The 12897-nt window shown below is 31.0% G+C and overlaps 1 protein-coding gene across 1 annotated transcript in view; it reads right to left on the bottom strand.

Moving 5' to 3' along the window:
• LOC139523012 (uncharacterized) overlaps window positions 1–12897 on the bottom strand; it is an 85405-nt gene that overhangs the window by 1630 nt on the left and 70878 nt on the right. The window contains exons 42-56 of the mRNA XM_071316736.1: window positions 12312–12366; window positions 11670–11845; window positions 10818–10988; window positions 9384–9611; window positions 8953–8995; window positions 8172–8338; window positions 7629–7811; window positions 7092–7310; window positions 6779–6821; window positions 5879–6048; window positions 4768–4941; window positions 3730–3945; window positions 2807–2849; window positions 2513–2670; window positions 551–718 (exon numbers count right to left, since the gene is read on the bottom strand). Of these exons, the coding sequence (XP_071172837.1) occupies window positions 551–718; window positions 2513–2670; window positions 2807–2849; window positions 3730–3945; window positions 4768–4941; window positions 5879–6048; window positions 6779–6821; window positions 7092–7310; window positions 7629–7811; window positions 8172–8338; window positions 8953–8995; window positions 9384–9611; window positions 10818–10988; window positions 11670–11845; window positions 12312–12366 (2214 nt within the window). The remainder of the gene's footprint in view (window positions 1–550; window positions 719–2512; window positions 2671–2806; window positions 2850–3729; window positions 3946–4767; window positions 4942–5878; window positions 6049–6778; window positions 6822–7091; window positions 7311–7628; window positions 7812–8171; window positions 8339–8952; window positions 8996–9383; window positions 9612–10817; window positions 10989–11669; window positions 11846–12311; window positions 12367–12897) is intronic.

The raw sequence follows: 12897 nt of genomic DNA, 5'->3' as shown, positions 1-12897 counted from the left end.
AAAATAACATGTAAAAACCCCTATAAACCTATTATTTCTTTTGGATCAGATATTATACTGTAATACGGATAAATAAAAAGGAAGATTTAGTATCCATAATTGTTGAGAAAAAAATTAGTAGGTTAGCTTTGCCTTTTATATTATGAAACATTTGTGAATGCTGTGTGAAGTGAAAGGTGTCATCCTCTCAGCATGAACACATGCTACTAACTTCTTAAGAAATCCATAGGTAGCCTGTTGTAAGGCAAACTTACCACTTTTATCAAGCAAATTCTCTTTTCATGTGGCATCTAAAATTTCTGCTATCAATTCGGAACGACAGTTTTAAGATCACCCCCAGTTTTTGGTGGGGTTCATTTTGTTCTGACAGTCTTTCAGTTTTCAACTGTAGACTGTTGTGTTTCTCTTTCTGTTGTTTTTCATTATTTGCCATGGTTATATCAGTTTTTCTTAAGAGTTTTGGCTTTGAATGTCTCTTAGTATTGTCTATCTCTCTTTTATAAGTATATTTCATTTTGTTTGCATCAAATAATATTAAAAATGTACATACTGTTAGTCCATCCATTGACAGATCCAGCAAATGGCGCTGCTGTTCTGCTACAAGACGGATCCTTAAGATATGGCGTCAGTCCCAGAGCTTCCAGCATTTTGTCACGAACTAGGCCCTTAACAGCTCCAGTAATACTATTCTGAGCTTTAAAGTCACTTAATGAGAAATCTGAAAAATTGTAAAATAATTAAAACATTTACTTTCATTTGAAACAGGATTTTTATGAATTGTTTTATGAAAAATTATACAAAGGAGTTGTGGTGATTACATCTATGAAATAGGAACCCAACAACACAAACAAATCAATACATCTAGAGGTTAACATATGGTCTTCAACAATAACAAAAAGTCTCTATACTATATGTCAAGCAAGTTGTTGAGTCTAGAAAAGTTGTGAACAAATTTAACATAGAATATCTGACATCTCATATCAACACCTTATCATTGTAATGAGTTTTTGTAAGATAATTAGACGAAACGTGCGTCTGGCGTATATATAAAATTTAGTCCTGGTATCTATGATGAGTTTATTTACACAAGGAACACAAAATAGTTTTACCAGTCCACAGTGTACTTTTTGACAATGAATGTCTTTTTTGTATCTGCTAAATTAGAAAAACCCCTACCAACAGATTAGAAATTAAAAACATTAGAAAACCTAATTTTGTACAAAACATCTCATGTGTATTCAAAGAAAAATAAGAGGTCAGAATAAGAAATAAAAGTTGAGAAAAACAATTTTTTATATAATTTTTTTTTTAAATTTAGCCTCTTAACCCTTTCAACGCTACACAAAAAAATAAAATTGTGGCTGCTGCTGCTGCATATTTTTTGTGTTCATTCATTAGAACAGTATATTCCTTTTCAGACTGCTGTATCTTTTTTATTATAAGAGATACAGAGACAGTTATTGCATGAAAAATACTCATGAGAGCATGACCTGTAATGTAAGGCAATTATTTCAGTAAAATTTTTAACAGGTTACCTGCATATTCAGGTAATTAAGGGGGTTCGCGGGTCTAAATCATTTATATAGGATTTCTCTATATTTTTCTATAAATGAACTTTATCTTATAGTTAATAGAAAAATAAAATAAAAAAATGGGATCACCGTTCATTTGCGCTCACAATCTGCCTTCGAAAGAAGCATAAATCTTTGTAAAAGTGTTTTTTTTCTGTTGAACTAATAGGAGAAATAAATGTAATATCGAAATAAAAAAAGAAATTTATTACAGAAATCGCTCAAATTTTACAATAATTTAGTTTAAGTACAGCATATATCGAAATTATATTAAAAAATATAGGTCACCGATGATTTAAAAGAGATATTTCAATTTTAAAGCCAAAAAATGGCATTTTTCCACCAAAGGGAGATAATTTGGAACTTTTTCAATGATGTTTACATTTTAAAAGTCATTTTAAGCCAACACGAATTAATTGTTCTGAATGTTTTTGTAGCATATGATAAAGTAACAACTACAAAAGGTAATAAATAAAATTTGTAATAAAAAACAAAAGTTTAATTTTTTTCTGAAATTTTTATACCCTTGAGCCTCCTTAACAGGTAAAAGGTGTAATTTATTACATTTGTGTTGAATTTTGAATAAAAACTACTTTTGGTCGTCCTTTATTTTGTTGTTTTATCTGCCATATAATATAGAAGACACCAGTTGATCAATTCCGTAGCGTTTTGCAACATACACAACGTATTATATAATCATGGCACAAATAATTGACTCCCTCCTAAAAAATTTCAGTAAACCTCCGTTTCCCCCTCTTTTTCTACGTCTCTTAACGATTGATCAAATCATATTTCCCACACGAATTAAATGTAATAAACACATAGCAGTGGCGGACGACGTACGTCATCGCGGCATATGCCGTGTATAGCGTTGAAAGGGTTAACCTATTAATCTATTCTTGTTAATTCTTATGAATGAAAGACATTAACTTATATCTCACCAAGACTTGTATGTGTCCAATCACATCCCAGTTTAGGGAGTTTGGTGTTTTCAAATACTGGTACAGAAACCAGACATGGTCCACTCTTCTCAAAACAAACACTTAAGTTCATATTTAACATGTATTTCTTCTCAGCCTGCAAGTCATGAATTGTGTACCTGCAAAGTATAAAGTTTATTATTTAACTCTTACTGATAACAATGCACTAATCATAATAGAATATTATAACACAAGGTTTAAATTTCTAAATGCAAACAGCTATTGATCTGAACATGGATCATAAAGTGTACTTACTCCATTTTAAGAACTTGTAAAATTGACATGGTCTTCTTCTCACCTGAAAAACATACATGAAATTAATAAATTAATAAAGTCTCTATAAATATGACCCTGTCTTGTGGCATCACAAAGTTGCAAAATATAGTTAACGAGGCTCAAATATAAATATTAAATCGAAACTTACCTCACCTTGTAACTTTTAGTTGAAAAAGTTTTAAATACTATTTTTTAAGGAAGAGTAAGGAAATTTGATTTTTTTAAAATAATTATTACATTTATTACATACATCTCTAATGTTCAAAGTCTCAATAAGTATAGCATATCCACTGCTATATTTACAATACTAATGTTCAAAGTCTCAATAAGTATAGCATATCCACTGCTATATTTACAATACTAATGTTCAAAGTCTCAATAAGTATAGCATATCCACTACTATATTTACAATACTAATGTTCAAAGTCTCAATAAGTATAGCATATCCACTGCTATATTTACAATACTAATGTTCAAAGTCTCAATAAGTATAGCATATCCACTGCTATATTTACAATACTAATGTTCAAAGTCTCAATAAGTATAGCATATCCACTGCTATATTTACAATACTAATGTTCAAAGTCTCAATAAGTATAGCATATCCACTGCTATATTTACAATACTAATGTTCAAAGTCTCAATAAGTATAGCATATCCGCTGCTATATTTACAATACTAATGTTCAAAGTCTCAATAAGTATAGCATATCCACTGCTATATTTACAATACTATTTTCCAAATTTATACCACAATATTTTGAAGTTCCTTATATGACGATTCCTCAACATAAAAAATGGATATGAATTGATTGATTCTTCTGTGAAGTAATGAATCAGATATACTGCTATTCAATCTTGGCTAGCAAACAATTAAATTATTTAATTTTTGAACATACATACCCCATTTATAATCTATAATGGTGAAATTAAAGGCTCGTTTCTCGATACCAATACTCAGCTTCCAGTTACATGCATCTAAAAAGGCATAAATACGGAACGATTTGCCGATCTTTCCTACATCCACACAACAGTCAATACCCGTACAATAGTCTGGTACATAACAACTGACTGTTCCTCTGATCTTTGGTAAAGTCATATCAGCAGATTTTGGACAAGCTATAAATAAAATAATATCATGTGATGTGTGGCTGAAATTATTACAGATGTAGTTAAAATGAACACTTGTAATGGTGTTTCTCAATTCAAAGTTTTTAATATAGATTAGAATGTTGGTTTCCTGATTGAATTGTTTTACAATAGTCATTTTGCTTGCTGTTTGGTGTGAGCCAAGGCTCTGTGTTGAAGGCTGTATTTAGACCTATTATTGTTTATTTTTTACACATTGTGACTTGGAGGAGAGTTGTCTCATTAGCACTCATACCACATCTTCTTATTTCTACTTGTAACTTAATTTCACAAATAAATACAGGTTAAGCTTTTTAAAAATTTTCAATGTCTATAACATTTTTGTTTAAACAAGAAGACCAAATATTTTTGTGGTAACATGTTTTTAGATAACAATATTGGCTTTGCTTTTTGTTATGAAAGTTATTTTCTTGTAGAGACTGATATGTTTACTAAGTGACATTTATTAATAAGATTCTAAGACTACATTGTATCTAAAGTGAGAAAACATAATCTATATATCCGAAAGGAAAGTTAAAGGATACTGCTAACTTCTTTTCTTTCTTCCTAAGAAGTTCCTGTATGAAGTCAGCTTCATAGGAATAAAGTAACAAGTCGGCAAGAAGAGGGGCACATTGGTTCCATTTAAAATGCTGATTTTTTGTTGAAAAAAATGTCCTACAAACGTTACAAATATGTTGTCATCAAGAAATCAAGCAATTTCAGAGAATTTTTTGTTTGAATCAAAGAGATTTTTTACAAAGTAAGATTCAATATATCAAGTAAAAACATAATTTTTTTTCAAGATCTTACCATCAGCCTTCCAACCATCAACTGCACCAGAGTAAATTCCATCAAACCTGTCACAAGAAGGGTTGTACAAGAACTGGGTCAGTCCAAAATCATCAAATAATTTGTTGGCCAGAGCCGTGGACAAGGACTGTCCAGCTTCTAATCCTTTGTCCTTAACCCAATCAACAAGAGAATCTAAAATTAAAATAAATAAGTTTTGAATTCTTAAAAATATTTCAAAACATGTAGTCTGTGTGGGTAAACATACAAAAACAATTATCTACTGTAAACACATTTTCTACTGACATTGTCCTTGACCTTAAGAGATCCATCAACTACCCAGATTGAGTACTTCTTTTGCTCAGTTGGTAGAAATATAAATTACGATGCCCGGAGATCCTAATTTGGTCATAGCTATATATAATTTTTAAAGAAAAACCATGCTCGACTGTAAAAGATGCATCAACAAGCCATAAAACTTAAGCTGATACTGTCTACATATTTCACAATATTGTTCTCAACTACAAAATAAAAAAAGAATGTGTCCATAGTACACGGATGCCCCATCTGCACTATCATTTTCTATGTTCAGTGGACCGTGAAAATGGGATAAAAACTTTAATTTGGCATTAAAATTAGAAAGATCATATCATAAGGAACATGTGTACTAAGTTTCAAGTTGATTGGACTTCAACTTCATCAAAAACTACCTTGACCAAAACTTTAACCTGAAGCGGGACAGACAGACGAACGAACGGACGGACAGACGCGCGGGCGCACAGACCAGAAAACATAATGCCCATAAATTGGGCATAATAAATCATCCCTTTTGTATGCTCTTAGATTTTTGTCTCATTGATGAATACCTCATATCTCTCTTTATTTATAGCATCATCTTCAATTTTAAAAAGAAAGAAAAAGAAAGTTTTTGCTAGGGTCTTTGCATTGTTTACATTGTCTCAGGTGTTAGCTTGTATTGTAAGGAACGTTTTACTGGCACAATTTTCATACATAGCTCCATGTGACATATCTACCACAAAATTATACAACAGTTGTTCCAACTTTTTGTATGGTAAATATATCCTGTGTATATGTGTATTATGGGAAATTATATCGAAAATAATAGACATACTTGTATCGCCTGTCCATCCACCCATGTCCAGATCACAAAGCGGTTGTGGAAATTTCTGTTGTATCAAGATGTCAAAGTTGAATTGGCACTCTGTGTTCACATCCAAACAAATAGACATGGACATATCCACGATTAACTTCTTCTCAAACAACAGTTGGTCAATCGTAAATCTATCAATAGAATGTTTTAATATCTTATAAAGGAAGTATGCATTGTATTTTCATAAAATATCATGTTAAGTATCCACTTATTTAAGTCTTACTGTTTTGTTTTGTTTTTTTTTTTCATTTTCATTTTTTTTTCTATATTGCATTATTCTAAATTAGTTGAAACATATCTTGTGAGTTTTTTTTATGGATGTTCTTATAAATATTTGTTCTTGACATGTGTCATCAAAGTATTCTAAAATCAATTCTGATTGGACAAATGGGAAATGTCATGGCTTCAATTCCATCATGTATGTGATCAGAGTACTCTTCTCATTTAGAGTCATATATCCAGCTTACAATTACGAGAACCTTGTTTACTATTTTCAGTGAAGGGAGATAACTGTATTTCATTTAAATATTTGAGCCCATTTATCTCTGTTTAACCAAATTATAGTTTTTCCAACAAGCTTTTGTTCTTCCACTGAATAGGATAATAGAGAAGGGTGAACTTCATCAGATTTTGATGTAATTTTTCTACATCATAAATCTTGCCAATGTGTTTGTTGTCTTTGAATTTTTCACAAGATGTCTATATTCAGGGTCATTTTTTCACTGTTTGGGGGCTTACCCATTAGAATATATAGTGATCTTTATATGTATTTTATGGTTAACATGTGCTGTTGTCAACCGAACATCTGTTTTTCAAATTATAAAATTTTTCTATGACGTAAAATAAAATCTGACTACTTACCTTATTTTGATCACATTCTGCAGTGGAACAACAATTTCTTTGCCTATTATAGTAAGAAAAAGCTGGTTATGTATTGAAAATAAGATTAATATTTGACCACTCATAAAAATAATGTAAAATTATAATTACCTTTGACAGAAGATCAGAATTTTACGAGTTCATAATTTTATTTCATAATCTTAGTTCATATCACACAAAATAAATTGCTAGCTAATATTTAATTTTTTTCTGCAACTCATTTTAAATGACAAATGATAAATTGACAAGTTTATATTTTATCAAACTTTAAATATAATTTACTGCAGTAACTTACCCCACAAATCACCAAAATCTAAGATTTTATATTCAAAGGTAAGTTTCTCGATTCCACCTCGGATGATGTAACTACAGGTATCAATATACAGGTAAGCATGTAACGAGATATCCAGGTAGTCGTAGTGGAAGCAACAATCCAGTCCAGTACAATAGTCTGGTATATAACAGTTCATAGGTACTGTTATGTTAGGAGGACTGATTATGTCCAAGGGACAGGCTAAAAAATCAAATATTTTTATTTATTTCGTCACAAGAAATGATTATATTAACCTTTATTTTATTGTTTTTAAATTCATTTAAAGTTTTTGAAGAATTTTTTTTTTTTCATTACCTGTATAATATAATGTGTGTTTGTAAATTTTCATACAAAGGAAAAATAACTGTGTATAACAAAAAAACAAGTTTCTAAAAAAGTCTAAATTTCTGAGTTAAACTTGCAAAACAAATTGGAGAAATTTGCTTCTCTGTAAATATTAATGGCTTTACATAATGTTTCAAAATTTAAGTAAAAATAAGTATCTGTAACTAGACTTACTGTTTTTCCATCCATATACTGAAGGTTGATATTGATCAGCATTACGAGAGCATCCCGGTACATCCATCAACTCATCTAGGCCAAGCTGTTGTAGCAATAGTTGGGCTACATTCTTCGCTAAAATTCCAGTGAAGTCTGTCAGGTTAAGTCCTAACTGCGCTCCCCAGTCAATGGCTGAGAAATCTGCAAAAAAAAATCAATGTTTCCTTCTATTTTTTTCAATATACTAAATGAAAAAAAAGAAAAATTTTAAATGTATTTCAAACAACATATATGCAACATAATTTAATAAAGTATCTAAAAGTAAGATCTCAGTTATTCATAGAGATGTATAATCAGTATTCTAAAATAAGTGGATGTAAATCATGTGATATACTGTCACAAATTAACTATGCCAAGAGGTAACATTTCATGCTCCCAATGTATTCAGGGAAGTTATAAAAACACAAATCATTACACAGAAACTTAAACAAATGACCTAATAGTTGTCTCATTGGCAATCATACCACATCTTCTTTTTTATATAACTATTCTGTGACTTACTTGACAAACTCATTGTAGCTGTCATGTCACAGAATGGCTGAGGAATTTCACTTCCAACCATCATTGGAAAGGTCAAACATTGGTCTGGTTGGCTTTCATCAAAACATACACTGGCCGTTAAATCCACAATAAATTTCTTCTCATTAGGTGGTTTCTTCATTATAAGTCTGTAAAAAAGTCATTGAATTCTTGTTAAACTTATATTTTTTTACAATATTATGTATCAACTTAATTCATTGGCTAAAATTTACCATTAAATCCACAATTTACATGTCTTGGGCAGCCATTTTGAATTGCTTAGGATTCACAAATGCTAAATCAATACAATATAATTGAAAATAAAATATAACCTACCTCAAAAACTTATACACAGTTTTTACACACTATAAATTTATATTATCATAGCAGGACAATCGTAGTGCACAAGGTGGTAACGTTCAATAACTTTGTTTTGATCAATTTTTAATATCATTTGTACATTTAAAACAAAATTGAAAACCAAATAGATCCATTAATGATAAATACCATTCAACAACTTAAATGCTTTTAAAAAGAAAGCACCTTTATTGGAATAATGGTAATCATTGCAAGTTTTGGTGATCTTGACTTACGAAGGATAGGTAGAGAAAATTTACAAGATATAACTGTTGGTCTTATTATTGCATTGGACTGTATAATTCAATATTCTATGCAGGATATAAACCTCATGAAAACCTAAATGTCTTAGAAAATGCACAAAATAAAGTTATATATATATATATACAGTCCTTGCAAAACTTACGTTATCTTGACAATGTCTTCTATATTTAGCACCCAAGGTTTTCCTGAAAGTAAATATCAGCAATTTATAATATAGTATAATATAAATACAAGAAAACAGAAAAAAGTTCATGAAATTTATAAAAGGCCTACTGATCATGATTTTAATTAAGTTTTAAGGATTCAAATTAAGTAAAAATATCAAAGCAATTACTAGTATAATGTTTGTTCTTTTATTGTTTTTTATGATGTATTGTATTTTGTTGATTTATGTATGCCTTCATTGGGGTACAAATGTGCAGTATTTCAATAAACTATAATGAAATCAAACTTTTATTCGTGAAAACAAATTCTTAAAAACTGTAGAATTCAATAACACTTAGTTTTCATGGGTAAAAGAAAAATCCAAAATATAATGAAGGTTATTAAGTAATTCATCTTGCAGATACATACCCCATTCATAACTGTCAATTCCACCTTCGAACAATGACAGATTCACGCCCATATTGTTGATACCAAATGATATACTATATTCACATGTGTTGATCAGAAAATATGGGTGAATGGTCAGCCCAATGAATGGTACCTCAGCACAACAATCTATGCCACTACAGGTTTCAGTAATCATACATGTCATTGGACCATCAATTTCAGGAAGTTTGGAAATACTTAATGGACACACTGTAAAGAAATAGTGAAACAATTATAAATAACATCCATCAAAAGGTCAAACCTAAATCTCCATTACAGAATCTGGAGCATTGTGGGTAATATATTTAAAAGCGTACAGCAAATCATTGTTTTTGGTTAAAAATCTAGTTGTCAAAAAAGATTGGTACTCCTTCTATGTTTCATGGGACAGACAGACGGACAGAGGTAAACCAGAATACCCCTTCCTTCCAAGACTGGTAATGTTTCATGGGACAGACGGACGGACAGAGGAAAATCAGAATACCCCTTCCTTCCAAGACTGGTAATGTTTCATGGGACAGACGGACGGACAGAGGTAAATCAAAATACCCCTTCCTTCCAAGACTGGTAATGTTTCATGGGACAGACTGACGGACAGAGGTAAACCAGAACACCCCTTCCTTCCAAGACTGGTAATGTTTTATGGGACAGACAGACGGACATAGGTAAACCAGAATACCCCTTCCTTCCAAGACTGGTAATGTTTCATGGGACAGACAGACAGACAGACAGACAGAGGTAAACCAGAATACCACTTCCTGCCAAGCACTGGAATAAGGAAATTCAACAAATGACATACATTATTTTAATTTTGGAATATGAAACTAACCAAAATCCTCAAGATTCCAATAATATGAACTGTATAAGAGGTGCTGTGGATACCAAAATAAGTTTTACCAACATTTTTTTTTTAACTTTCAGGAGCCATTTACCAATATGCTTTTTCTTAACATTGGGAAAAAAAATTGGATCATAATTATCAGGAAGATTGAAAATACTAAATAGACAATCTGTAAAGGAATGCAGGTACTACTCTAAATAAAGGTATTTTTCAAAATTAGTTGTTCATGTTATAAAGCTAACGAAAATTTGTACACTTGCCATGTACTTCACAGAAATTTTAAATTGTATATCTTTTGTTTTCCTTCATTTCTTTAAAATTTGCAAAGGCAGATTCTCCGAATCAAATAAAAAAACAAAAAAACATCAATATAGCATATGAAATGCATTTAAAAAATATGCAAAATAACTATTAAATTATTCATAAAAAGACAAATGCAAAATAACTATTAATTAATTCATAAAAAGTTGCTAACTTCTATGCCATTTGGTCTCTGGTAGAGAGTTGTCTCAGTTGGCAATCATAACACATGATCTTCTTATTTTTCTATTTATAAATAAACTGATTTAACTTACTATTATTCCATCCCACTACACTGGGATCATAAATACCACGTTTACGATCACATTTGGTTTTGAAGAAATCGGTCAGCCCCACCTGTTCTAGAAGATATTGTACTGCTCCCTGGGCCAGCTGTTGTCCTGCTTCATATCCAACGTCCTTTGCCAATTGAGAGAAAGAAACGTCTGAAAAAAGAAATGTGAAAAAATGATGGAATTTAACATATCTTGAGATGATTATTAAACTCAAAAAGTTAATTTCTTAAAGTATTTCACTATTTTGTGGATCAATTAAGAGATAAAACTGTTGGTATATCAACTCTGACAAAATTGGGATGATTTTTGTTTTTTTTTAGTTCATTCACTACTTTTAAATATTCAAACAGGAAAAATACATTTGACAGATCTAGAAATTGATCACACATTACAACTCATCAAGCTGTAGACCAAATATGGTGTCATTCTGTTTATATGCTTCTTAAAAAAGGGTTACACAAATATTTGTTGCATGAATGGACAGACAAACAGACCGAGATACTTAGTGATTTCAATATAGCACCTACTTTTAGAGTGGGGAATAATGATAAATAAGTTCACAATGAATCAGATATACAATGAGACCCGTATTTTGAGACCACTTAAGGGAGGGAAAAGTGGTCTCATAAGACAGGTGGTCTTTAAATACAGTTTCAATCTATATTTAACACACTACAGAGGTTCTCAAATTAATGGTCCTATAACTAAGGTTTTGCTTTAAATATGTGGTGATTTAAGCAGGTTTAACTGTATATATAATTGAAAAAGAAATGACAACAGATTTTGAATTGATTATAAATGACATTCCCTATGAAATCGATGACTACTCACTACTGAGGATATTGGTTATATTTCTGGAACAGAGCGGAACTTGTTGATTCTTAAGTAAGTGTAATCCATCAGGTGTGGGTGCACAGAATGGCTCATTGTCATCAAATGGAATACAGATCAACACTATAGCATCAATGATGAATCCTTCTCCTCCTCCCATTTTACTTATAGTGTACCTGACAATAGATATAGTAAGAATATATAAGTTGGTTTAAAATGAACCAAGATCACTACAGAGTAGCCAATATCATCCACTGATATACTTTTTTTTCAATATCACTATTATTTCAAACTTTCCTAAAAATATAATGGATTTTTTCTATCTCAACTGAGATATTACTGATGCAACCAGTTCACACAGTTTGTTCATGAAACTTCCATGAGAAATGTAGGTGAGAGAGCATTCATAATGTTGATTTTCCACATTTTATTTACAACGGGCATAACTCTCCCAAAAATATTCATTTAGCTCTGGGGTATTGCTGATGAAACTTGAAATAATATGTCTGGGCTGTGTCATGAACAAACCTTAAAAACCTGTTTACAGGTAAAGTATCCAAAATGTACAAATACTAAAATTTAATGCTGTGATTTACTTTAATAGTATACTTTTACCAATCATGCTTTATACAAAGTACTTACAAAATTTTAACGGGTGCTGGATCACCATCACCAATGGTCAGTTCTTTCTGTGTACCTATGAAATATTATGAAATATTCATATACATCTACATATACAGAACAAATAAATAAAACTGACGACTTTCTCCATATGAAAGAATAAAGACGGAATAATAAGCTAAGTTCATAACAAAAACATCAAACAGGTCATTATATTGATTTCTAGAAGGACAAGCTCCATCACAATATAACATGGTTCTTGCCCCGAGTTTAGATATGTTCTTGCCCTAAGACTAGATATGTTCTTGTCCTAAGACTAGATATGTTCTTGTCCTAAGACTAGATATGTTCTTGCCCTAAGACTAGATATGTTCTTGTCCTAAGACTAGATATGTTCTTGCCCTAAGACTAGATATGTTCTTGTCCTAAGACTAGATATGTTCTTGTCCTAAGACTAGATATGTTCTTGCCCTAAGTCTAGATATGGTTTTGCTCTAAGTCTAGATATGTTCTTGCCCTAAGACTAGATATGTTCTTGTCCTAAGTCTAGATATTGTTTTGCTCTAAGTCTAGATATGTCCTTGCCAAAAGTCTAAACATGTTTTTA

This window comes from Mytilus edulis, chromosome 1 (genome assembly GCF_963676685.1).
Source record: "Mytilus edulis chromosome 1, xbMytEdul2.2, whole genome shotgun sequence".
Taxonomy (NCBI): domain Eukaryota; kingdom Metazoa; phylum Mollusca; class Bivalvia; order Mytilida; family Mytilidae; genus Mytilus; species Mytilus edulis.
The sequence above is the reverse complement of the archived record's forward strand: the minus strand, read 5'-3'. Positions and strand labels throughout refer to the sequence as shown.